General features: G+C 38.1%; 1 protein-coding gene across 1 annotated transcript; it reads left to right on the forward strand.

Annotated features, from left to right (window-relative positions):
- IL7R (interleukin 7 receptor) lies at positions 1-27548 on the forward strand. The gene is made up of 8 exons (XM_004738029.2): positions 1-188; positions 4274-4412; positions 15952-16109; positions 19139-19296; positions 21499-21661; positions 22583-22676; positions 23556-23631; positions 24031-27548. The coding sequence occupies exons 1-8, from the start codon at positions 107-109 to the stop codon at positions 24532-24534; spliced, it is 1374 nt and encodes a 457-aa protein (XP_004738086.1). The 5' UTR covers positions 1-106; the 3' UTR covers positions 24535-27548.

A 27548-nucleotide genomic window follows, 5' to 3' on the forward strand; every position in this document is an offset into this window, starting at 1 on the left:
CAAAGCTGTAGATTTGTCTCTGTCTCTCTCTCACTGCTGCTCTCTCTCATTCATTCCTACACATAGGCTCACACACCTCCTCTCTCCTTTCTTTCTCTCTCTCAGAATGATGATTCTGGGTACAACTTTTGGTATGATTTTCTATTTACTTCAAGCCGTTTCTGGAGAAAGTGGCTATGCACAGAATGGTGAGTCATTCCTAACTTTTCTTTAGGATTTCAGATTATCTCTAGCCTATGCTTCAGGTACTCAGATCCCTAACAGACCTGATCTGGATACTGGGTTGGAAAGGAGTTGGAGACCTTACCACATACTCAGTCATTTTTTAAGTTCTAACCACCAGGACGGGGGGTCTTAGGGACAATACTGTGGGTGGTTTATAAAGTCTTAGAATTGTCAGAAAAGAATGCATTTGACTCTCTAAATGTGGATCTTAATTGTTGGTCAATGCCTCTGCTCTTACAAAAAGAACACCCATATGGACACAATGGCTGTGCTTATTGGAGAATCTCCAAGGAAGTTTTACCTTGTTAAAAAATCAAGCTAGATTTCTTTTGCTTAGCTTTTCAGGAGGTTCCAAAAGCATGATTTTCATGATAAAATAATTTCCAGAAACAACAGCTTTGTATGCATTCACCAATGCCATATCTTTAGCACCTGAAAGAGTATCTAGAACATGTACTCATTCAGTCTTCGAATTGAGTATTTGAAAATTTCTTCAAAATACTTTAGTTTTGATAGACTTACCTGAGATTCTTAGTGAATAACTGAACAGAGAAAGATCTGAATGAGTTGTCTCATTGAAATATATTTAATTTTCTACATATTGGCAAATTTATCATCCTATAATAATCTTTGGAATCCTTGAAATACTTAACATCTGGAAGCCAGTGCTGCCTACTTAGTAAACAGGTTGTTAATTACAACAAGACTGTAGACAAAGGCAAAACAGCCGCAACAGGAGCCAACTGGGAATTTGGACCACCCATTTGTTCCTGATAATTAAGTCCTATCACTTTAAGAATTAAAAAGGCTTTTCTTACCAAGGTTATCAAATACATCAGCCTAATGATTCAGCTTAGATATGTCAAGTCATGTATTTACTAAGGGTGGAAATTCCTAGAATATTTTCACTAGGGGCATTATCAGAGGGCTGACATTTTTCACAGGGTGACCATGTATGAATTTCATTGTGAGGATGATTATTATTTGAAAGTGTTGCCTAGTGTTTGCACAGATAGGTGGTTGGCAAGTAACACCTAATTCTAACTCTTCAGAGTATAATCTGTTTCCTCTATATCCTCCTGGTGGCCATACTTTTTTTTTTTTTCTAAGAAATAAGAATTCTAACTGAAAACTGATCAGATGGATTTAAATTTAAATTTCAGATGGATTTAGGAGATCTAACCACTCATCCACATTGATCATCTGAAAACACATTTCAGTTTGGTTGTATAATAATCAGCTGCTATTTGTTGAAAGATTCATTCTTTGATAACCACAAAGATGAACAAAAGAAGAAAGGGTTATTTTTTAAAAATCCAAGCCATTTATGCTTTTGATTAACTAATTTATTCCAATAGAAAGATTTCTAAACCACATGGCCTTGTCTATAATACATATTCAAATAATTAAATTTTTATAGAAAAATATGCTTAGATAGTGAGCATTTAAAGGATATGTTAACTCACTGTTTTAAGTTCTATGTAATTTCAAAGCCATAGTAATAATACTTTTGATAAAGAATTCTTTTTCAAAGGAGCCCCCAAATTTTTCACATATATTTCAGAATTAGAATTCTTATTTTACCTTTTCATTTATTATTTCTCAAAAACAACAACAAAAAGATGATAGTCATAACTAACCCTTTTTGGGTGCTTACTGTGTTTTAAGCTAAGTCTTTGCATATATTTTGTTCAATCATTCTTCAAAATAATGTGAATTTCCATATTGAAACAATGAGACATAAAGAGGTTGAGTAACCTGACAAGGACCACAGCTAAAAAGTAGAATAATAAGAATTTAAACCCACAGGTGTGGTGACGGAGGCCTTAACCACGGTGTATATAACCTTTACCTAAGGATTTTTCAGCTTAGATCAAGTATAATATTCTCTTTGTAAAATGCCTTGCAATTTTTGCAAGTTGTTGAGGGGAACTTTTCTTGGTTACAAAGCAACTTTATTGGCTAAAGAGCCAAGGAACTGCTTCTCAAAACATAGTCACTTTAATTGTATGACCAGTGCTTTGTATATTGTATGAAAATGTACATCAGACTCACTCCACCAGACAGGATGGCTAAGGTAGGTGGGAGTGCTTTGTTCTACTGGTGCTCAGCATCTGCTAGACTGTGTTCTCTCTCTGGCTTATACTGATCTCGAAGAATTTTGGAGACAAAGTTGATCCACAGAAGCCTGAATCCAAACAGTAATGTAGGTTCTATTGTATAGGATTGGTGGAAGATTTATAAAAGAGAAAACATCAAGACAGAGTGAGGACTGCTGAGTAAAGGCAGGCTAAAGCCACCTAGAACCATTCCACTGAGAAAATAGCCAGTTCTTAGGAGACAAGAGCTTAGTCCTATAAGATTAGGAATGAACATGTTTTAAAATGTGAGCCCTATCTGAGGGTTTTGAAGGGGTGGGGAGTGGGAGCTTGGGGGAAACCAGGTGGTGAGTATTAGGGCACATATTGCATGGAGCACTGGGTGTGGTGCAAAAACAATAAATACTGTTACGCTGAAAAGAAATTAAAAAAATACATTATTAAAAAAATAAATGTGTTTCTATATTAAAAAAATGTGAGCACTAAATGATGGGTTTCCCCCTCATTATTTAAAACTGTCATCAGGAAGAAGGCTATACCTTGCTGAAATTACATAAGTCTTTGCTAGTGGCAGAATTGTGGGCCTAGTGAGTTCTAGGAATGGTCAGAAAGAGAAGTGCCAACAGCTCTTATCTAGATCTAGCTTTTCAAGATTTGTGGCTTTAACTGAACCAACCTGTCACTCAGCTAGTTGGTCCACTCACAACCAGCTTTACTAATTTTCTCACAGACCTGCTTAGTTATTGAAATAAAGAAGATGCTGTTTCTACATTTCATTGCATTCAGGACACTCAACGGGGGTTTAATTTTAGTACATTCTATATCCTATTTAAAACCCTAAGAGATTCTAATTCTAATTTCTGTTGTTGATGGGTCAAAGTATTTTCTTGTATTGATGGACCTGGAAGCCATCACAGGCTCACATTTGACCACTCCAAGAATGGCTTCGGTTACGCTGGATTTTTTTCAGGTCCCAGTCCAAGTGTATTTGCTGACAATTTTTTTTATTAAATACTGTGAAATATATATACAAAATGTCTGTTAAATCTTAGGGTCCTCAACCCAGTCTAAGAAATCTAGTACTATCTGTGACAGAATGTACTGCCCAAAAGTGGCTGAAAAAAAATTCTGGTTCCCTCCATACTTCCAGAATTCTGATGTCTTTAAGATATAATATCTATAGAGGAAGGATCTATATACCTATAGAAGCAGTACCTGTAGGATTCATGCGAAGGTCTACTAGATCTGAGTCCTGTCAGATCTAATTTTTTCTAACCACATTTGCCTTAGTAGCTTAAGACAAATTGCTTTAAATAAATATTTGTACAATGGAGATAAGCAATTATACTTTTGGTTGGGATGCCTATTTATGCAAGGAAAAGCTATCCCTTAAAAAGTGAACTTCTGACTGTAAGATGGTTCTCATTTTCCTTCATTCAAAAAAGAAATACTTGGGAGTAAATAAATGAAGATTAGTGATAAAGTCAAAGGCTAGATTAGGTAACATTTGAAAAATGGAGATAAAGTATCCATATTCGAAATGTACCATTTAACAGAAGAAATTAACAGTATAAAAAAGAAAGAGCATATTTAGTATTTTATTCTAAAGAAAGAGTATACTTAGTATTTTATTCTAGATCTCTGGGGCACTAACTCAATAGCAGAAATATTTAGAAATATTTGGAGGTTATTTAGTAATTGTGATGATTTTGTTTCCTGTTAGAAAAATCTGTGCTCACTAGAGAATTTGGTTTGGGTTTGGGTTCTTTTCGGTTTGGGTGTTGGTATTGGTTTTTCTGTCTTTTCCCTTGGGCTTTTCTTCTTTAAATAAACTTATAATCATTCTTTCATGTCTGCCCCAAAAGGCTACCATTTCTTTAATGTCACCCCAGATTTCAAAAGGAGGTACCATTTGCTTCATTAACAGCTGCAGATTTGTTCTTCCCCAGGAGAGTTTGAAGATGCCGAACTGGATGACTATTCATTCTCTTGCTACAGTCAGTTGGAAGTGGATGGAACCCAGCACTTGCTGACCTGTGCTTTTGATGACCCCGACGTCAATACCACCAATCTGGAACTTGAAATATGGTGAGGTGCCTAGAAATCCTGCCTCTCCTTTCATGTGCTACTTAGCAAAGGAGGGAGGATGGGGCCTAGTTCTCAAGTACTAAAGTCAAATAGATTCCAAAAACTTCCTGAAACCCCCTGTTGTTCACCAAAAGACTCCAGCAGAGATGCTCTCACAGTTTCATCTGTCCGGCCTTGCTGCTACAGCAAGCTGACAGGATGACCTCACAATCCTGACTTCGTGGCAGAGTTTAAATCTTGCCTTCCTAGGACACTCCTCCCCCAGATTTCTTTGTCCAACATGAGACAGTCTAGTGCTTTGTTGCACTCTGGAGCACAGCTACCTGGTTTCTGATCCCAATACTGCACAGACTTGGCTTTTTAACCTAAAGCAAGTTATGTAACTCATCTATGCCTCAGTTTCTTCACCTGTTACATGAAATATACTAACTCATAAGGAGGTCTGGATGATTAAATAATTTAATACTTTAATAATTTAATTAGAAGACACATCCAGTATATAATAAGTAATGGGAAAAGAGCATTAAAATAACAAAATCTGAGTACAGACCTAACTTCTACTCTCTTGACATAGTTTCACTTCGCATGATACCCTCAGTATCAATTTTCCAAAAATCTGCAGGAATAACCCAGCTCTTGGTTTCTTGAGGTCTCAGAGAAAAGGCAAGGGAAAAGAGAACGTTTCTCTCTAGTTTGAAAGTTTGATGAAGAGCTCAGGGAGCTTTCTTCTCCCTCCACAAACCATCTTTTGTTGCTGAGGGTTATTCTCTCTGATGACTTGAAAAAAATGCTCCAATGTGAAATTCTAACTTAGGGTTATCTCCAAATTCATATCAGATGACCTAATTAGTTTCTTAGAAAAAAAAAGTAAGTCAAGATTCACCAGTCGGAAAAGAGGGCTTCTTAAACTCAGTAGTCCTTCAGCTAAGCCCCTCTAATACAAAGTCTAGACAAGCTCTAAATCACATGTGTTATATTAAATTATAGGAGCTTTCCTGCATGTGCTCATGCAGTGCCTCCTGATGGAGTCATTGGAGAAGGATGGTCTTGGACTTGAATTCCACAGAGCGTTCTCACTCTGCCTCTGTAGGTTCACTTCTCTAACACACTTTCCAGAAATAAATCGTCAGAAGAACAGCAACCTTCTTTCCAGAAATAAATCGTCAGAAGAACAGAAACCTTCAATGTCCAGAATCTCTACTGCAACTAGATATACCAACATAGCCAAACAACTTATTCAAACTATCCACTCATTTTTATGGACAAAACCCCTTCAACAGAAGTTTGACTTTGGGTTTTCCACTCAGCTCTTTGATGGACTGTCATGCTAGGGTAGTTTCTCCTTGGGAGGCTGAGATGGCCTTTCTGGCCACTTTCCCTCACACCACTTCCTTGCCCCCTTGAATAAATTTGTCCACTCCCTTTTTCAAATTTCTTGATTATTTTTCCTGTCATATTGTAATCTGTCAGCAGCTTCTATTGGGGGTTTTCAATTGGATTTAGATATTTCAGTTGGAAAGAGATTGTCTTAAGACATGTTTTGCAGTGTGAAACAAATATGAGGAGGATAAGGTGCTCCTAGATAGCAGCTGTTTTTATAAAGGTATATGTTGACAGGGATTTTCATGTAATTCCTAGGCCCAGCAGGGACATTGTTTCTCAAATCAAAATCCCCTGGTGTGTTATATTTGCTGGATAGGCTAGGTTGCTTTTCCAGTGAAACTAGATTTATTGGAACTTTCTGTTCCTTTAACATGTTAATAAAGAAGAAATTGGAAATGACTCAAGAATGTGCTTTCTGATGAGGTCTTTACACAGTTTAGATTGTTGCTAGAAACCAGGTATTATTTCCCAGTTTACTAGGGGCATTTTCCTAGGTGAGTTTACCACCTGTCTGATCTGGCCACCAATCTCCCAGTGTTAGAAACTAAATTATTTAGTGTTCAGTGAGAGGATCCACCTCTCAGGAATGTAATTGGATTAGCCAAAATCATAGGATTAGATTACTGGCATGCCAGTTGATGATTTCACAGTGGTAGATAACAATTATTACAGATACCCAGATATTCATACTGGACTCAGGACCTATGAGACTTGGTCTTGGGAAAGAAGAGAAACAGAGCAGGCCAGTAGGGTGTATATCAATATAAATCCACTCTTACTGGGTGATCTGAAAATTTTTCATGCACCAAAACATTAACCAGTTTGCAGGTACCTAGAATGACAAAATAGAGGCACCAAAAATAGTCACCTAGGTTAGAATCCCAATAGCAACCCTTATAGAGCTCTGTGACCAAGGAATTACTTAAGCTCTCTGATCAGAACAACTACCTTGCATCGGGGTTTTTGGCATATGGTCAATACCTGTAAATGGCACTTAATTCTCAGTGTAGACTGATTTTCATTAACAATGTGATCAAAAGTTTGTTTAGTAAATAGAACGTAAAACAAAGGAGTTTGTTCATTTTAAGATGAAGGTTATTTGGTTCAGACTTTAAAGTGCTTATTAAATTTTTTAGGATTAGCTGCCAGCACTCAAACATCTAGTTTATCTCTTTAAAAATCAGTTTTGATAATAGTGGGCCCATAAAGCACAAGTACAAAGTAGAATTCCAGCTGCTTCTGTGGAAATCTGTTTTCTGTTGAAATCTGTTGAAATCTGTTTTCTGTTGAAATCTCAGTCCAGAGGTTAGGCCCACTCTTATAGATACCAAAGGCACTTGAATTGGGAAGCCTGCTTTTTTAGCTGTTTGAGTAAGTCCTACAGTCAGCTTTCAGAAGGCAGCTGATTTTCTTTATTCCCGCATTCCTGGGGGTACCACATTCACTCCCAGTTGCCACCTACAGATATCACTTCACATACGTCACTCTCGGTTTCATCATTTACCACCTGTGACACAGGCACCCTACCAAATCTACCTCTAGAATTACCTAGCAATATCTGTCAGGTAATTAATTTAGTCCTTCTTCAGTAAACCATACTAACTTTCAAAGTTGTTTGATATTTTTGAGATTGATTCTGTCTTTCAAGGCCAAATGATGCTTTTGTTTCTGTTTTTACTATTTCCATGGAGACCCCTGTCTGCCCCCTCAGGAGAAATGCATTTATCCAGATAAACCAGACATGATTGCAGGAAATTTAGGAAGCTGGAGACAGGGTAGAGAGGCAGGCACTATGGTTTTCCCAACAGTCTCTCCCAGTTTTCAGAAACAGAGGGTTTTTGTGAGTGGCTTAGGTTGAGGTCCCCTGGGAAGGTCCTGCAGGCCCAAATTTGTTAGCCTGAGGTCAAAAGTACATCAACAACAACAACAACAACAAAACAAACAAACAAATAAAACAAACAAAAAACAGAAGTAAAGCCAGCAAATCACCGAAGTAGTAATTTCTGAAAGTTTATTGTGCATGTACCAAAAGGTTTGCAAACCAGGAGCACTTAAACTAAAATATGGAATGAGGCTTAGAGATATATTGTTATAAAGTAACTTATATCGTGGAAAGGCGATGAAGGTTTATTCTTTACAGTGATTGGCTATAATGTTAGAATTTTCTTAACTGAATGGAAATTGGTTAGTGGTTACCTCCTATCAGTTTTGGCAAACGATTTAAGTTTTGCTTATGATTGTCAGAAGCATAAGCAAGAAGTCACCCAGGTTAAGTTAATCTTGCTTGTCTTACAAAGTAAGCTAAAACATCTGCTTACATGACTAACTCATTTTGTCTGCCCAGAGAATATTCAAGTTTGTTTTCTGTGTTTAATTTTAACATTGGATAATTATAATCCTTTTTTTCTCCCCCCAAAATACCCTAAAATGGCTCTATCTGACAGAAATACAGTGCAATCCACAAACATCTGAGCCATATATGTAATTCTAAATTTTCTAGTAGCCACATTTAAAAAAAAAATTGGTGAAATTCATTTAAATTAACATATTTAATATAATAATATATTTAATTTAATATATTTTATTTAAGTTAATATATCTAAAATATTATCATTTCAACATGCAATCAATATAAAAATATTATACACTCTTTTTTGCATGCTAAATCTTCAAAATATGTTGTGTATTTCATAGAGCACATCACAGTTTAGACTAGCCATATTTCCAATGTTCAATAACCACATACCAAGTAGTGGCTATTGTGTTGAACAGTGTAGTTCTAGAATATGTCTAATCTTAGCAATAAATACTTAGCAACAAAGTAAATTGTTTTAACCTAGTTAAGTTAATTGAAATTCAATTGGATTGACTTGAGTTTAACTTATCATGGGGAAGACACTAAATTTTCTTTTTTTTTTAAGATTTTATGTATTTATTAGACAGAGAGAAATCACAAGTAGATGGAGAGGCAGGCAGAGAGAGAGAGAGGGAAGCAGGCTCCCTGCTGAGCAGAGAGCCCGATGCGGGACTCGATCCCAGGACCCTGAGATCATGACCCAAGCCGAAGGCAGCGGCTTAACCCACTGAGCCACCCAGGCGCCCAACACTAAATTTTCTCTAATTACCTGAGGCCAGGGCCACTGGCACAAAGTGAGACTGTCCACTGTAGGCCACTGGGTTTTCTTAGCTCCTAGCATGGCTTGCCCTCCATATAGAGGGGATCCTGAAATTCAGACACTTAAAAGGATGCCAAGGCTCACAAGCCAACTGTATGGTGACCCTTTCTATTTCATTGCTTATTAATCTCTTTCTCCAAAAGGTGAGAATGAACCAAGAATACCATTTTAGGTTCTTCTTAAACTTCCAACAATACCAAGAACTTGCTTCTTGTTAAGGATTTATAATTGAATATTCTACCATGCTTTACTTACAAATATATTCTAAACTCGATGACTGAACTAAAAGCTATTATCTTTTTAATTTCTCCACATCATGTCTTACCTAAATTCAGAAATGAAATCTACTCCAATTCTTCCCTTCTATCCTTATTCATCTAATTATGACGTATTGCCATCTTCAGAACTTTCCATGTGACACTCGTCCCAAGTTTGTCCCCTAGTATCCATCTGGCCTAACTTAAAAATTTGCTTTTGATATTTACTCTACTCCAAGGGGAAAAACCTCAATGAAGGATATGCTCTCTAGGAAGTCCAACACACACACGTGCACTCACACATACACACACACACACACACACACACACACACACACACACTTAAAGCCAAAACAATTGCATACCTTAAGATATAACAACAAAAAAACTATAATTGGGGGTGGGACAATTTTAAGGAAGGTGCCACAAGTAGTAAATATACTTAGCCAATTAATAAACTTAAAATTTCTTCAACCATCTCTATCTTTGTCTGAATGCAGAAGTATAACCAGTCACTCAAAGATCACAGCAACCCAGAGCTGGGAGACTCTGCCCCTAAATCTGAGGCATCCTTCTCAGATTTTAGCCCAATGCCCACCTCATCTCAAGCCACAGACATGTTCTTTCTGCTCAGAGTCCAGGAACAATCCCAGAGAGGGCTCACTTGAGCACATGCTGAGATAAGTACACCCACATCCAGTTTGCCAAAGAAAACTAACACATTCTGTATTGTAGATAGTAAAGGACCTTTTTAGAAGATATTCCCTATAATCTTTTTTAAAAATAACTTGTATTATGCAGCCATCAAAAGAAATGAAATCTTTTATTTATTCTTCTCCTACCCACTTAAGCCCCCATGTTGCATCACCACTTCCTCAAGATGGGATTGGGAGGGAGACAAACCATAAGTGACTCTTAATCCCACAAAACAAACTGAGGGTTGCTGGGGAGAGGGGGTTTGGGAGAAGGGGATGGGATTATGGACACTGGGGAGGGTTTGTGCTATGGTGAGTGCTGTGAAGTGTGTAAACCTGGTGATTCACAGACCTGTACCCCTGGGGATAAAAATATATGTTTATAAAAAATAAAAAATTTAAAAAAAATAACTTGTTATTTAGAAGAATTCTTTCCCTGTAAGCAAATCTATAAAAGCCTTTATTTTTCCTGCCACTATCCCCACTTCAAATTTGAGCCAGCTATACCTCTCTTCAGGGCTATTTGGCTAGAAGTGCATGTAGAAAAAAATTTGGTAACCATGTTTATCACAGGGGAGGGACATTAAATTGAGGGTTGAGGAAGGAAGAGAAATGAGTACTTTTATTTTTATTCTTCATTGTTTAATTATTTTTACAATGAGAATACATATTTTACTTCCTTCTTTAATATGGAATATTTCTTTCACCCTAGAAGGATGCCTCCTGTCCCCTTTCAGCCGTTCATCCCATGTGAGCAATCTATCACCCCCTGGTTTTGCCAGTTTCCAATAGTTCTTATAAATGGAATGACACACTGTTTACTCTTTTCTATATGAATTCTCTCACACAACAAAATGCTTTCAAGAATTACCCATGTTGATGTATGTATCAGAGCTCATCTTTTCAACTGCTATTAATTCCACTGCATGAATATATCACAAGATTTGAATCCTTTCTCCTCTTGATGGACACTGGAGATTTTTCAAATTTTAGACTATTATTTTTTTAAGCTGCTACTAAATTATTTTACAGATGTGTTTGTTAATGCACACTTTCATTTCTCTGTGGTAAAAACCATAGTGGAATCACTGAATCATAGGGTAGGTGTGTGTTTAACTTTGTAGGAAACTGTCCAGCAGTTTTCCAGAGTGGTTATACCATTCTATTCATCAACCAAGAAAGTGTGAGAGCTACACATCGTCTCCAACATGTGGCTTTGAAAACAGTATCTCGTGATTTTTCTTTACCTTTCTCAAATAACAAATAATTTTGACCATCTTTCTGAGTAGCTGCTGGCCATTTGTATGTCTTCTTATGGCAGGTGTCTGCTAAAGCCATTTGTCTTTTTTACTGAGTTATTTATCCTTTTATTGCTGATGGGTATGAATTCTTTGTATGTTCTGGAAATAATTCCTTTGTCAGATACATGGATTACAACTATTTTCTGCCAGTGTGTAACTTGTCATTTCATTTTCTTAATGGTGTATTTCAATGAGGAAGAAGCTTTCATTTTGATTAAAGTCCAATGTCTTTTTTTTTCTCTTTCATGTTTAATTTTTATGTGTCAATACTATTTTTGTTCACTCCCAAAGTCAGAAAGAAAGTTTACTTTTTCAATGTTGTTTTGAGTATTCTGAGCTCTTTATATATCCACATAAATTTTAGTATCAGCTTGGTTTTTTTCTTTTAAATCTTTCTGAGATTTTGATTAATATTATATATGTTACATTGGGGGAATTTGTTATCTTCTCACTACTAAATTTGCTAATCCACGAATACGCCACTCCATTTATTTAGATCTCCTTTAATAGCTCTGAGGAATGTTTTATAATGTCCATTGTAAAGGTCTTGAACATCCTTTATTAATTTTATCTTTAAGCATTTTATGTTTATTGTTATCATAAGTAGAGTTGTTTTTAAAATTTATTTTCTAATTGTTTGATTCTAGCTTATAGAAATATAATTGTCTTTTATATTCTGACCCTGAAGAATTCACCCTACTAGTTCCTGTAATTGTGTTGGAGAATCTATATAATGCTGTCTGCAAAGAAAGGTTTTTTCTTCCTTTTCAAACTGGGTATCTTCTTGTTTATTTTTTCCTCTTGCCTTACGCACTGACTAGAACCTCTAGTACTCTAATAAATAAAAGTGGTGAAAGTGGTTATTCCTGTTTTGTCCTTATCAATGGGAGAAACGTTCACAATTTCACAATTAAATATGATAGTAACTCTAGACTCTGTAAATTTCCTTTATCAGGTTGAGGTAATGTTCTTCTATGAATTGCTGAGAGTTTTTTATTATAGGTGGATGTTGAATTTTGTCATATGTCTATCTGCGTTACTTAAGATAATCAGATTATGTGTGACTTTTGTTCTGGTAATACGGTGAATTGTATGATTCATATTTGATTGCTGAACCTGCCTGGATTTCCTAGGATGTGACCTACTTTCTCATAGTAGTAACATCAATGTGTTAATATTTTCTTGAGGAAATTTTGATATACATTCTAGGGGGATGTTTATCTGTAAATTTCTTCTCTGTGATATTTTTGCCAGCTTTTGGTACAAGAGTTGAGCTAACCTCATAAATTAAGTTGGATAGAGTCTGTTTCTACTCTATTTCCCAGAGTAATTTCTGTAGAATTGGCACAGTTCTCAGTTTTCAGTTCTGTTTTTCTAGAGCCATCTAGCTATTGCTAACCCATGCTTTTCTTAGCATGTTTCTTAAATATTTGCTAGAAGTCACCAACATAGAAGTATCTGGCATAGAGTTTTCTTATTACGGAAGTTTGTTGATATTAAATGTAATTCCTCTGAAAGAAATATAGCTATTGAGATACTCAATTTCTTCCTTATTTGTACTTTTGGGCAATATCTTTTACTTAGTAATTGCTCTAATAGTTAACAATATTCAACCTTATCATAGTTTACTTAGAGTTAATATTGTACTATTTCATATATGAAATCTAAGAAACTTGTAATGATACATCAATATACTAACAATTATCACATCCTATCTTATGCACTATTGTTATATATTTTTACATCTACCATACATTATAAATGCCACAATAATGTTATAATATTTGTTTTAAGCAATCATTTAGCTTTAAATAATTTAAAAGAAATAAATATATATTGTCTTTTACATTTACCAAAGTATAGCCTTTCTGGTACACCTAGTTGTCTCCTATAGATCTGCAATCCCTTATGGTCAATGCCTTCTGGTCTAAAGAAGTTAAAACAAATTATCTCAATTTTTATTTATCTGGAAATATCTTTACTTGACCCTAATTATTGAAGAATATTTGGTACATGTGAGACTTCAAAGTGGACATATTTTTTTCTCTCTTCCAGAGTTTTAAAGGTATATTCCAGGGTCTTCAGTTCCCATAGTTTTTGATCAGAAGTGATATTTTTCTCTAGATACTTTTAAAATTTTCTATTTGCCTCTGTTTTTCAGCCATTCAACTGTGATGTGCCTAGGGGTGGTTTCTTTTGGATTGATCCTGCTTGGATTTGCTAAGTTTCTTAAACCTAAAAATAGACATTTTTGTTACATTTGGGAAATTTGCAGCCATTATTTTTTAGGGCATTTTTTTCCATCCTAGTATCTTTTCTTGTTCTGGAATTCTAATTACATATTTATTTATCCCTTGATATCATCCTATAGGTCACTGACCATTTCTGTTACTTCAGACTGAAAACTTGTCGTTGCTCTATCTTCAAGTTCACTGACCCTTTCCTCTGCCATCTTCAATCTGTTGTTAAGCCCATCAGTGCATTTTTACAAATTTCTTTTTTAATTATTTATTTTTTATAAACATATATATTTTATCCCCAGGGGTACAGGTCTGCGAATTGCCAGGTTTACACACTTCACAGCACTCACCAAAGCACATACCCTCCCCAATGTCCATAACCCCACCCCCTTCTCCCAACCCCCCTCTCTCCAGCAACCCTCAGTTTGTTTTGTGAGATTAAGAGTCTCTTATGGTGCGTTTTTACAAATTTTGGATTTACTTGTTCATTACAGTATTTTCATCTGGTTTTCTTTTACAATTTCCATGGCTCCATTAACATTATACATCTATTCAATCATTATGGCCATATTCTTTGTTTAGCCCTTGAACGTATTTACAAAAGCTGCTTTAAAGTCCTTTTCTGCTAATTCCAACATCTGGTCACTTTAGAGTAACTGCTTTACATTGACTGCTTTTTGTCTTGACTATGGGTCTCATTTTTCTTTTTTTCATCTATTATAGTGGCTCTTGAATGTATGAAAGACATTGGTAACAGGTTTTCTGGATTCTGTTAAATTCCTCTGCTGAATTTTAGTTTTACCTCTGTTAGTAGGTCAACGGGACTAGATTAATCTTCAAATTCTCTTTTATTTTGAGACAGCATCTAAAATCTCATTTCAGTACTTTCTAGAGCCATCTAACTATTGCTAACCCCTGTTTTTCTTAGAGTCTCTCCCACACTTGACAATTAAAGGGACATATACTGATATGAGCAAAGTTTATATGCAGATCTGGTGTCCTACATCCCCATTAAAAATATCCAGCCATGCAGACAAGTCCTCTAACTTCTCAAGAAAATAAAATTGTAGCTTTCTGTTATATTCTAGATGCCTATCACAGTATGATCTGAGGATTGCCATCAAACAAATTTTAAAAAACTAGGAACAAGGATAGCATCCACCTCTTTTTAAAGGATTAATTTCCCTCTCATGTCTGCATATTTTTGGTTACTCTCTAAAGCTTTTAAATAGGATTTCCAAAAAAATAGCTTGTCTAAGGTTTATAATAGTTACATATTAGAGGGCTAGTATGACATAAGTTGTTCTGCTATTACTGGAACTCAAACATATACTTTTTATTTTAAAAGTACAATGTGGAACTTTTTAAAAAATATATTTTATTGGGGTGCATGGATGGCTCAGTGGCTTAAAGCCTCTGCCTTTGGCTCAGGTCATGATCCCAGAGTCCTGGGATTGAGCCCTGCATCACACTCTCTGCTCAGCAGGGAGCCTGCTTCCTCCTCTCTCTGCCTGCCTTTCTGCCTACTTGTCAAATAAATAAATAAGTAAATAAATAAATAAGTAAGCAAATAAATAAATAAATAAATAGTTGTGTTTACGCATTCAAATAAATGTATATTTATTTATTTGAGAGAGAGAGAAAGAGAGAGAGAGAGAGTGTGTGTGTGTGTGTGTGTGTGTATGCACGAGTTGGGGAGGGGCAGAGGGAGAGGAAAAAGGAGATTCCAGGCTGAACAGGGAGCCCAATGCAGGGTTCAATTCCATGACTCCGGGATCATGACCTAAGCCAAAGGCAGACACTTAACTGATTGAGCACCCCAGTGCCTCAATGTGGAGATTTTGATGTTAGTTGTACAGTAGGCAACAATCTCTCTTCCTCGGTTTCCTGAAAGTCTGATCTGAATTGGGAAGAGGAAGTGACAGAGTTCAATTCCTAGAGCATGGCTACTGTGTGTTAAGCTAGGGAACATGGGAAGAAGGGTTGATTTTAAAGTCTGTTGATTAGGTAAAAGTGGAACACAGTCAAAATTACCTTTGAAAATCCCTAAATTACTCATTAAGTATATATGGTTTTATGTATACAATTCTTTAGACTATTGTATCATTTCCTTTAAGTTTTCTGGGGGCAATGTTTCTTTACAGGTTTTATTTTCTCAATTTATTTCTGCAGGATATCAAAAAGAGAAATTACCTTCTCACCTAAACAAGTATTTGTTTTTCAATGATTGATCATTTAAAAATAGGAATTTTCCATCTTTTTCATGAACAGGCTTTGACTGTTTCAGATTCAGTATATCACTAGGTATGACAATAGCAAGAAGTCACATTATTTAATTCTCTCTCTCTCTCTCTCATAAGCATCTATGCATCCACACACCTATGGACAGAGTAGAAGTCACACAACTGAAATATCCATGAAATGCTACTCTATTGTATACAGAGACTCCGACTTGATTTAAGATGGATTCACTTTTTGTTTCTACAGTGGAGCCCTTTTGAATGTAAAATGCCTGACTTTTGATAAACTACATGAGATGTATTTCATTAAGACAAAGAAATTCTTACTCATCGGAGACAGCGAAATACATGTGAAACTTGGAGGAAAGAACATAACTTTCAAGAAACTGAACATAGTCAAAATAGGTAAGAATTTGTATATAGGGGTAAGGTTGCCATTTAGGGATATATGAAGACACTGATTCAGTGTCATAACCTGTAAGTGGAAATTGGACAAAGTGATTAAAGAGATGCATTCTTTTGCTGGTTTTAAATACTATGGTTCACTTTCTCTCCCTATTTTTGACCCCTTCTTTGGCGCCCCAAAAGAAAATTAAAGGTAAGAGAGCAGTATTCATTAGAGACAACAAGGAGGTGAGAAACTTTAAATCTATCTCAGCTTTGCTTCACTAAATTGGTAAAATATAGAGTAAAAGCAGAAGTTCTATCTGTAAAAAAAAAACCCCGGAAAAAAAGTCAGAGAAAAAGTCACTAATGTGAAAAAGACACATTAGTCAGAGGGTTGTGCATGTTGGCCACACAGCAACATAGGCCACAACCTATGTGAAAGCAAAGGAGATAATAACAACAAGGTAATTATGAGTATAGGACACAAGAAAGTTGGCTTTTGTCATTTGTAGACTAGGCTGTCAAGGATGGATGGTCAGTTTGTGCACTGTGCAAGAGCATAATATCTACAGGTTCATCACTGGAATTGCAAATATAGATAATAGACACACACACACACACACACACACACAATTGCAAAAATGTATCTCTCACTTCTCCGAGAGCAGGTAGAAAGGACAAAGATTCTCAGTCTTCTGGCAGACTCCTGGCATTTTAGAGACTCCAGCTGGCACCCTGTCCATCTGAATCCCCAAATCATACCCAGTTCTCTCAGAGGCCCAATTTCTATACCCCAACAGAAACAAATCTCAAAAACCACATCTGAGGAGCCAAGGGAAAAAAGCAGTAGTGCTTACCCCTGGTAGCATGTGCCCCTGTGAAGTGGGAGTTAGGAACCCCTTGGGGTTTTAGAAAGCACCCTTAAGCAACCAGGATGAGAGATAGTGGAGGCATATTACTCAGTAGTACCTTCTTCTGGTTCTTAAAGTTATATTTCATTGGCAGAACTGTCATTGAATTAAATTTAAACTGGAAGTCCCTGATTGAGCTCTAGAACAGAGTTCCCCTGCAACCACCTGGCCCTCACATACTTCCCTTTCTTTAGGTTTGGGCCCTCTGATAAGGCTAGAGGGGTAACTCCCTCCATTCCCATTAGTCTTGGTGGCGTAAATCTGTTATTGTTCAGATTGTTTCCAGAATAAATAAACTTATAAAAATATTTCTTGAGAAATGAGCTACTTTTCCTAATGTGCTCAAAGGCACCCTTTGGACCAGAGACAGACCTCTTTGGAGGACACCTGGCAAGCCACTATGAGATAATGGAGCACAAAAACAAAAGCTAGAGAAGAGCAAGCCTCAGAATCAGACAGAATTGACTTTAAATACTAGTAAACCATTTTATAGAAGCCTGAACTTAATTAATCTCTCTGAGACTCCATTTCCTCGTCACTATAGCGGTAATAAGGGATTGTTGGTGGAAGCTTGTATAACTAAAGCACTTGGTGCTTAGTAGGTGTATAATCGATAGAAGTCTGTTCTTCCCTTTTGGGGAGTCCTTGGGAGATGGGAAAGAAGCAAGGAATTCAGTGTCAGAGGTTTCATTGAGAAGGTGAATCTTAATTATTCTCTTGAATGAAGAGTAGAACTGACTTGGCGCGTGAAAATGTTGACAATATTTTGTGGTGGTCTGTTTCTTTATACCCACCTGCCTTTCCCCTTGTTTCCCCTGGGCACCTTCCCTTTCTATAGTGCATCTAAGAGTAAAAAAGAATAAACTTCCTCTTTTATAAGACATCGAAGGACAAAGGAGAGACTTCCTCTTTTTCAGGATCTCTGGGGCAATGCAGGAAAATCTTAGGTGGTTACCACTATGAGCAAGTGACAATAATAAGTGAGCCAAATTCCACCACATGAGTTCACTTTACTGGGTCAGCAAGTGGGTCTCAAAGCCCAAATCAGGTAGCTTAGACTCCAGATCAGTCTACAGAGTAAGAGTTTGATGAGCACATACTCTCTCATTAACAATAGGTTTAGCTTGGATTTTAGCCTATGTGCTCCCCATCTCTGTCTGAGATCAGCCATGCGAAAAAGTGGCTGTCCCACCTTTAGACAACTAACATCCCAGGCTTTGGCGATAGAGTAGCTAAGAACCCAAGACAGGAAAGCCCCTGGACAATAGTGGAGAGGCCACCTGACACGCATGCTTTTCAAAGAATTTAGTACATTTCTCTGAGATCATTTTGCCTAGAATAAAACCTATCTCCCTCAATAGCATTTCATATATGGTGCATATGATCCTAAGAGGAACTTTGCATGGCAAGCAGGCAGAAGGAAGAGACTAGAGAAGAATTTAGAGCCAATACAAACTAGATTGAAGTCACATCAGAAGTTATGAGCTTAGGGCCAGGAGGCAGACCCTCAAATTCTATATAGCTGAGACGTGCAAGTCTCCCAGCTTACAATTGGATTTTATTGGAATAACAAGGACTCAAAGTTCAAATACTCCTATTTGGGGGCCAGTTATTAGCAAATTCTCTAGTATTCAAAAGGCAAAGAGAATATGTTTTAGTGTAGAATTGGCACTAGCTGCCATAACAAATAAACCCTAAAACATATGACAGCTCAAACACCAAAAGTTTATTTTTTTGCTCACATAAGAACCAAAATAGGTATTTCTAATTTGTGGTTGATGCTCCTCCAAGCAATATTCAGAGTTCCTTCATTCTGTGGTTCCATTGTCTTCAACATATGTCTCCAAGTGTTAGAAAGGGAATAAGCATAGAGCCATACATGTAAGGTTCCTGGGCCAGGATGGGAGATGGTACACATCACTTCCACCCACATTGCTCACAAGACCACACCCAACTGCTAGGGAGGCTGAAAAGCATAGTTAGGCTTGTGAATCAGACGAAGAAGAAACGGTTTTCTCAACAACTGTCCAGTTACTAACTCAGAAAAAGAACGTAATTTTCAGAGTAGATGAATTTTAAAAAGTATAAATGAATTTTAAAAAGAAAATTCCCTTTTAATTTCTTTTTCCTTTCCAGTTAAACCTGAGGCTCCTTTTGACATAAGAGTCATCTATCGCGAGGGAGCAAATGATTTTCTGGTGACATTTAACACATCTCATTCACAGAAGAAGTATGTGAAAGAATTAATGCATGAGGTGGCCTATCGCCAGGAAAAAAATGAAAATGACTGGATGGTATGTAGACTACCCACATTTATCCATTACAACATTCATAAAGATGTATATATAAATATACTTTATAGGTAAATTTACATGAAATATACAAAATTTAAAACACTTACATAAAACTCTAAAATAAAAAACTTCTTAATGTTATAAATTTCATTGTCCTGGAGGTGAATTTACCTGGGGAGGGCCCATAGCAATTTTGTGGTCAAAATATACCTTTTCTGGGAGAGTCTGCGTGGCTCAGTCATTAACCTTCTGCCTTCAGCTCAGGTCAGGCTCCCTGCTGGGCGGGAAGCCTGCTTCTCCCTCTCCTACTCCCCCTCCTTGTGTTCCCTCTCTTGCTGTATCTCTCTCTGTCAAATAAATACATAAAATCTTTAAAAAACAAAATGTCCCTTTTCCTGAAAGAAGCTTCAGGTTCCACAAAACCTAGGTCTTCTCGGGGCCATCCCATTTTAGCTCTAATTTTTTTTTCTTGCTCTATTTTTTTCTTTTCATAATGTTTCTAAATTAGGCTGTTGAATTAACAATACAGAATCGATCCTCTTTATTTGGGGGGTCTCAAAAAGTACACAACTCTCACAGGCAAATCAGACAAAAATCATGACCAAGTCATAGCCACAGTCTGGGTCACAGTTGTGGAATCAGCCTGAAGTAAGGAAGCGAGTGGAATATTTTTCTTCGTTTTTTTAAAAGCCTGAGTTCTTCATCTGCTTAGTAACAAGATTCATTTGTATCATAATTTGGAGGACTATTTAGACTCTATGAGTTACTGTTGTTGGAATGGTCTAGCTGTCCCGGAAATTTGTCTTGAGGAAAAGACAGGAGAAATGTAGAGTCTCCCAGATTTTCAGGTTTCTCTTAGCCTACTGGCTTAACTTCTGTCTTTTTTGTACCACATGGACAAAAACCAAATGATGGCTTCTCCTTCTCAAGGTGAAGAGTGTCTACTTACCCATACTCTTCCCTTTTCTCAGGCCAGGATTAGCCTTCTTTTTCCACAACATGTTGCTGTACAGTACTTATATTAAATGTAATGTCTGCCCTAAACAGCCTTCTCTGTCTTTCTACCCATCCATCCCACAAACTAGGCTACCTTGATCCTGCCCTCTTGAACCTTCATCTGAAAACGCTCCAGTGGAAAAACAACTATAGCGTAGAAAGGAAGGATCTTGAATAAATGATAGTAGGACAGTCAGTTTGCTACTTGCCAAAAAACCCAAGTTAAATGTTTAACTTGGTCCATATAAAAATAAAATAAAATAAAAAGATGATTTAAGGAAATTATATAAAACTGAAACTATAAACTAGGTAGGGAAAATATAGGTAAATGTTTATATAATCTTGAGATGAAGAAGAATATCCTAAGCATAAAAGCAGTAAAAAAAAAAGGCAAAAGATTGATACGTGTGACTACATAAAAATAAAGGCTTATAAATGTCAGCACATAAAATAATCAAAGTCATTAAGCAACTTAGAAATTAGAAATTAGGATTAAATTGTCACATATACTACTGACAGATGGTTAATATCTTTCCTATATAAAGAGGTCATATAAATCATTAAGAAAAGGACAAATGTAGAATAGAAAAATTAGCAAGAAACTTGGAAATGTCTCATAAATTAGAAATATGTAAATTCAATAAATACATGAAAACTAATAATTGAATGAGTATAAATGTAAGTAACAATGGAATATTAACTTTTTATTGATCAAATTGAAAGATGTTTTTTCCTCCTTAAGGGTAATACACATTTTTGAAGATACTATTGTCTCTATATTGTTATTTACAATATAGAGTGGTATATTTTCTAGAGAGAAATTATTCCTGCTCACTAACCTTACCACTCCCTTTTATTTCCTTTTGGAATGTGAAATGGGGGAAAAGGGGAAAAAAGAAATTAAAGTATAGAAAGGAAGGTGGGAGCCTGGGAGTGATTTATATCCTCTTGGAATGGAGAGCCCAGCTCACCTGGGCTGAACAAACGTCACCTGCTCACCTGAACAAAGACTTATGGTACTGTTGTCCTCCTTGACCCCTGGTAGCATCATTTAGGAGCTCACACATGGTCCTCCCCATGTCATAGCTTCTTTTCCTAATGAGAGTATCCATGTGACTGAAGACACTCAACTTGAAATGATTCGGGGGATCTGGGTAGCACTTCTTTTTCAATCCTAGACATGTAACAGCGTACTTTGTTCTTTAGCATGTGAACATATCCAGTACAAAGCTGACACTCCTACAGAGAAAACTACAGCCTGATGCAATGTATGAGATTAAAGTCCGGTCCATCCCTAATGCCAACTATTTTCAAGGCTTCTGGAGTGAATGGAGTCCAACCTTCCACTTCAGAACACCAGAGATCACAGGTGGGAAATGACTGTAGAATCTTTGTGCCCTTCATAGGGCTTTGCATGTCAAGTGTGTGAGCAGGAGTGAGAGCCAGAGAGACTAAATGAACCCACAAGTTAGGACTCCCCCTAGGGTATTCTTACAGTTTTATAGAATGACCTGCTGTCTTTGCCCCTTTGGTGAAGAACAAGGAAGTGGTGGGAGCAAGGTCCTTAGTTGTTGATCAAATGACTCTATTGGTATCGTCAGTGACTCTACTGACCTAGATGCTCTTGGGAGATGCTAATGCTGAACAAAATGCCCATCGACTACCTCCACTTTACCAATTTAGACTGGAATTCCCATGGCTGGTCTCTGTAAAGTGCCTCTAGGGAACGCCTGTGGTGATGGAAGACGGGCAACCAAATGCTGCTCTTCTGTGCCCCCTTTTTCAGAATAGCAAAGATACCCACGTGGTCTAGGAAGCAAGAATGGCTAGAAAAAAAACAAAGAACATGGCTCAGGCAGGCCCCTGAGGAACAAAAACACCGCAAACATATCTTATCTTTGACGTATGAGGGGAACTGTTCTGCCATCCCAGACTCCCATTCTCAGACTGGAATTTGTCGAGTCTTCAGTACAGAGAATCCACCTCATCATTCTCCTGCAGGGCTTCCTTCTCTTGGTGGTGGGAGTTGGGAAAGAGTTCTGGCAGCTTAATGCCTGTCACTTTTATATTTCAAGTGACAGATGTTCTAGACCTGGTCACCCAGTTCAGTACCACTTACTGAAACCAAAATTCTTAGTTTATAAATCTAGTACATCATCCTATTTGCTGAAAAGTAACTTCAAAGAAATAATAGATGGTCCTATGTTACTAAATAAATTCAAAGCACCCTGAAAGCATCCCCTACTACGTGGTTAATGATTGCTAACCAAGATCTATCCTTGCATTCCAGGGAGGATGGATCCTGTTTTACTAACTATTAGCATTCTGAGTTTCTTCTTTGTGGCTCTGATGGTCATCTTGGCCTGTGCATTATGGAAAAAAAGGTGAACTTTAACTAATAAAGAGGATGGTTACTTGGGGTCCCAGACAGTTGGAACTCTAACCCTATTTATTGATGAAAAAACTACAAAGGGGAATAAGGCATTTCTGGAATTACAGTGCCCATATTCCTCCCCAGCTGGGGGCACTGGTGAATTTCAACCGTTAATTTCATAAGGGATGAAAATATGTAAATTTGACATAGGACAAACCCTCCTCCCAAACTTTTTCTCCTAACAGAATAGAAAGTATGCCTCCAAAATGTTTGGGCGGCTTGGGGTACCCAGGGAAAATGCAGAATGTATTTGAAAGCTTGAATTTCAACACATGACTTTGTGGGACTTTGCATTCTACCCCACAAAAGAGCCATGTTGGCTTCATTACAAAAATCATGTTTGGGGCACATACCTTCAAGTTATTAATGTTCTAGAAAGCTACCCACAGCACAGAGCCATATATTCTCATAAGACTCCAACTTGAAAAAGAACAACTTAGAGCAATTTCCCTGGGTGACTTAGAAAATATTCCTCATCTCCACCAGAACAAGAGCAGAGGGGGGGAATAAGATGACGACACCTGTATTAGGAGTAGATGAACAGGGTGAGTGTTGGCTTCATAGCTACACCATTGCCAAACTTCACTGTTCCTCCCAGGGCTCTCTCCCCAGTGCTCACAGAGATGACTGACAATGACCCCTCTGTGAATTGACAGGACACTGAGGCCCAGGGAAAACAAGTCACTTACTCAATCTCACCCATCTAGTTGTAGCAGAGCCAAGACTAGAAATCCGCTCTTCTGATTTCTGGCTCAGAATAAATGGAAAGACCTACTGTGCATGCTCCCACACCATTCATTTCCTCTTTCTCAATGTTCTTTCATTTCAGAATTAAACCCATTGTGTGGCCCAGCCTCCCCGATCATAAGAAGACTCTGGAACAACTGTGCAAGAAACCCAAAAAGGTGAGGGCTTCTGGCGCTTCTACCACAATGTTAGAGGCATCCCAGTACCCAAGAATGATATTGCAGGATAGAGAAAAGTTGAACAATAAGTTTTGGTCTTTTGTGCTTCCCATGACTAGGGTCCCTCATGAGATCCTGGCCGTACCACCCTAGAGGTAGGAAACTAAAATGAAGTAAAAGTCTCAGAAGTCTCCCAGGGTGGAGGACATAGCCAGTCCCTTTAGACCTTGATGTGTCAGAGCGTTTCCAGAGGCAGAGTCAACTAGAACATGTGGGTAGTTCTCCAACCTTCTCTGGTAGACCCCTGTCAGAAAGTTCCTTACTTCCTTCCATGAACTGAACCTTTGCTTGTGTGTCCCTTTGGAGCACTCTCTATGCCTTCTCTCTTTTTTGGTGCAGAATTTGAATGTGAGTTTCAACCCCGAAAGCTTCCTGGACTGCCAGATTCATAAGGTGGATGACATTCAAGCTAGAGATGAAGCAGAGAGCTTTCTGCAAAACACTTCTCCTCCACAACTAGATGAGACTGAAAAGCAAAGGCTTCGAGGGGGTATGCAGGGCCCCACCTGGCCATCAGAGCATGCAGTCATTGCCCCAAAATCCTTCAGAGGAGATTCACCCTTCGGAAGCCTGGCTGGGAGCACCAGTATGTGTGAGGCCCTTGTGCAACCTTCTTCCAGGTCCCCAGACTGCAGGGAAGGTGGCAAGAATGGGCCTCATATGTACCAGGGCCTGCTGCTTGGGTCTGGAACTACAAATAGCACCATGCCCACTCCATTTCCTTTCCAGCCAGGAATCCTGACACTGAACCCAGCTGTCCGGGGACAGCCCGGGCTCACTTCCTTGGGATCAAGTCAGGAAGAAGCATATGTCACCATGTCCAGCTTCTACCAAAACCAGTGAATTGTCAGAAATGCAGGACTGGAACCATGAAGACCAAGATGACCGAGCTCCTACTTACTTTCCCTCATAGGACAAAGAAGACAAAATCAATGCCAGCCCTCCGTATAATCTACAGGATTCAGAAACATAGGTTGGACCACTCCTCCCCACTCCAGGGTCATTTGGCTTGAGGGAGGAGCACTCTGCTGCAGGCAACCCAAATTATTCCATTATTCCAGAAAGAAAAAGAAGCAGGAAAGAATGAAAGAAAGGGTGGAGGAGAGGAGAAAGGGGGGTGTACAGCGGGAAGAAGGCAAGGGCAGACAGAGGGAAAGGAGAACAGAGATGATGATATCTTCCATTACTAGGACTCACTGTGTGTCCTGTGCTCTGCACATCTTGTCTCCCTGCATCCTCATGGTAATCCCGGGCACTGGCGCAATTTTTATTGTTATTATTATTATTATTCTCTTTTCTAATGGATAATGCAACTGAGTCTTGGAGGCATTAGGTAACTTGTCCATTTTGTTCCCCCTCAGCATGGGGTTTGATGGTTGGCATCTAACTCTGCCCACCGCCCTTCAAGGCATGTACCTTCTCCTTGATTAGGGGTCGTTCCCTTTACAAGTGCCACACTTCAATAATATGGAACAGGATGACTATATAATTTATTGTCCAAATTGAGTCATTTTGAAAGTGAAAGGGGACATTATAAATACTCATTCCAGGACAAGCAGCATAAGTCAGGAGTTTCCCAGGCATATGGGGACAAGGCCACCAAAAAAAAAAAATGCTAAGAGAAAGAAAGGGTGATGTAGTATGTGAACTACCATGGCTAGCCACGTCTATGAAAACTGAATAAGGCAAGAAAAAGCCACAAATGCCACTTGATTTTGTTTTTCTGAAAAAGGAGAAGCCCAAAATTTCTACTGTTAGTTTTCAAACACATGATTCTCTTGCTACCACCACCCAGCTGCATCCCTTGACACAGAAGAATCTGTTACCACTCTGGATACAGGTGCACTTGAGCAATAAACCAAGAATAACCTTTCTTTGTGTGTAGAGACTGCCCCAACCCAAACATATCTACAGACTGTCCTGAGTTTTATGGCCTTAGATGCTGCCACAAGGGAGAATTATAAACATACACAGTGAGTGAGCTGACTTGGCCTGGGTCTTGAAGATAAAGAAGATTTGACATGCGACCCCTTGCCTTTCTTGGTCTAGATGAATTTCTGGTTATTATCTCAAACCAGGTTAAGACAGCTAAATAATCGCAACCCAGGGGAGTGCAGGGGAGGTCTCTCCCACAGGCCCCCAGCCCCTGGGCACCTGTAGAATCACACAGGGCAGCTGAGGCCCAGGAAGTCATGAAGGGCATGGGTTCAGGATTTGATTTGGTTTTGTCCAGGAGTTTGTCCCTGCTGTTGTTGGGGTTGATATTTCATATCTTTTTTTTTTCTTTCTGTTTTTAGTTTGTTGAGGAGGTGATGTGTTTTTAATCTCTTTGTTTTGTTTTGTGATATCTGGGAAGGGGGCTTTAAATTCTGTCTAACAGATCTTATTTGCTGGTTTAGCAGCCTAATTATAGTAAGATCATTTATTCTTCCATTGGGCATTATACCTTACAAATGCTTTTCTCTGAATCAGTGAAGAATATAATCTCACATTCCCTTCATGCTTTTGTGATTTTTAAAGCATTTCCGTAAGCATTATCCCTTTCATTTCCTTGACAAGTGTTTATGGAAAGTCTGCTATATGCCAACCCCAAGGCTGGGTGTGAGGAATCAAAGACTAATAAAGTCAGGGGCCTCATAAAGTGAGCAATCTAGTAAAAGTGCCAGCTTTGTAAACAAATGATTATAATCACATAAAGTGCTATAATAGAGGCATGATCATTCAAAGGGCCCTGTTGAAGACAATCAGAGAAAATGCCATATCTGCATGGAGGAAAAGCAGAATCTGCCTGGTGTGTCAACAGCAGAAGACATTTTCCACCAAGTAGACATGTGTTCTTTACCTTTTGTAGAAATGGGAACCAGGTCTCAAAGAGGAGGTCATCACAGGAAACTTCGTATCAGCCTAGTTCTCTGGTACCTTATCCACCGAGGTCCTATGAAGTGTGTTGTTAGCTTTGACTTATGGGAAAACTGGGAGACAGAAAGGACAGGTAAGTCATTCCACCTGAGGTGTGAAGTCAGGACTTAAAGCCCGAAGTTTGTTTCCCTGACATAATAGACAATCTCTCAAAGAAATGAGAGCATAAGTCTAGAGGAAGATCCAAGTTGCTCCAGCTCTAAAATCCTGTGTTTCAGTATTGTTGAGTACAAATGATCATTTGAATTTTGTGTGTGAGTGTCTGTCTTTTACTGGAGGGATTTAAAATTATTGTATTATCCTCTTATAATCATAACTGCTGCTAATGTGTGATCTTATACTCAGGGATAATGTATAATATCGGATTACAAGTTAGTTCTGACTGACCTCCTTTCAGATTTCATTAAGAAAGAAAAGCTGGTGAGAGACAGGGCAGAAGGCAGAGATGTAAACTGCTAGTTCTGTAGAGCATGAAATGATTGCTGTTTTGACAGGCAGCTCATTTGGTCAAATAAACAATCCTGGCTGGATCTAGGGAGCCTTGGCGTGTTCAACTGATTTTCCACTAGCTTTTGCCTCACCTGTCCTTCTGGTTTCCATGGAAACTGGCTTCAGAAAAGCCAAGGATAGGCCAGTTCAGATGCGCATATATGTGTTTCCATAACACTTCTGGAGGCACTATAAGATGGAACTGGCCAGGAAGGTGGTGAGAATATGTGGTAAGACAACTGGAATGGTACAGATCAGATGGCATTTGTCAGCTCAGTGGTTTTTCTTTGGGGTTGTTCTAAAAACTCTCCAGAATTCACTACAGTGAAGGTCTCTGATTGGACCACATACTTCCCATGGGCATTACAAACATTTTGCAGAGCTGCTAAGTATCTAAGTATCCATTGTGTGTTACCATCTCATATTTAATTAAATGCTATGGAACTCTC

Source organism: Mustela putorius, unplaced genomic scaffold, assembly GCF_011764305.1.
Source record: "Mustela putorius furo isolate JIRA1106 unplaced genomic scaffold, ASM1176430v1.1 tig00000407_pilon_pilon_pilon, whole genome shotgun sequence".
Taxonomy (NCBI): Eukaryota; Metazoa; Chordata; class Mammalia; order Carnivora; family Mustelidae; genus Mustela; species Mustela putorius.

Coding starts and splice junctions, on each gene's coding strand:
- IL7R (XM_004738029.2), top strand. CDS start 107: ATGATGATTCTGGGTACAACTTTTGGTATGATTTTCTATTTACTTCAA. Junction 4,413..15,951: donor AATCTGGAACTTGAAATATG/GTGAGGTGCCTA, acceptor TTGTTTCTACAG/TGGAGCCCTTTTGAATGTAA. Junction 22,677..23,555: donor TGTGCATTATGGAAAAAAAG/GTGAACTTTAAC, acceptor CTTTCATTTCAG/AATTAAACCCATTGTGTGGC.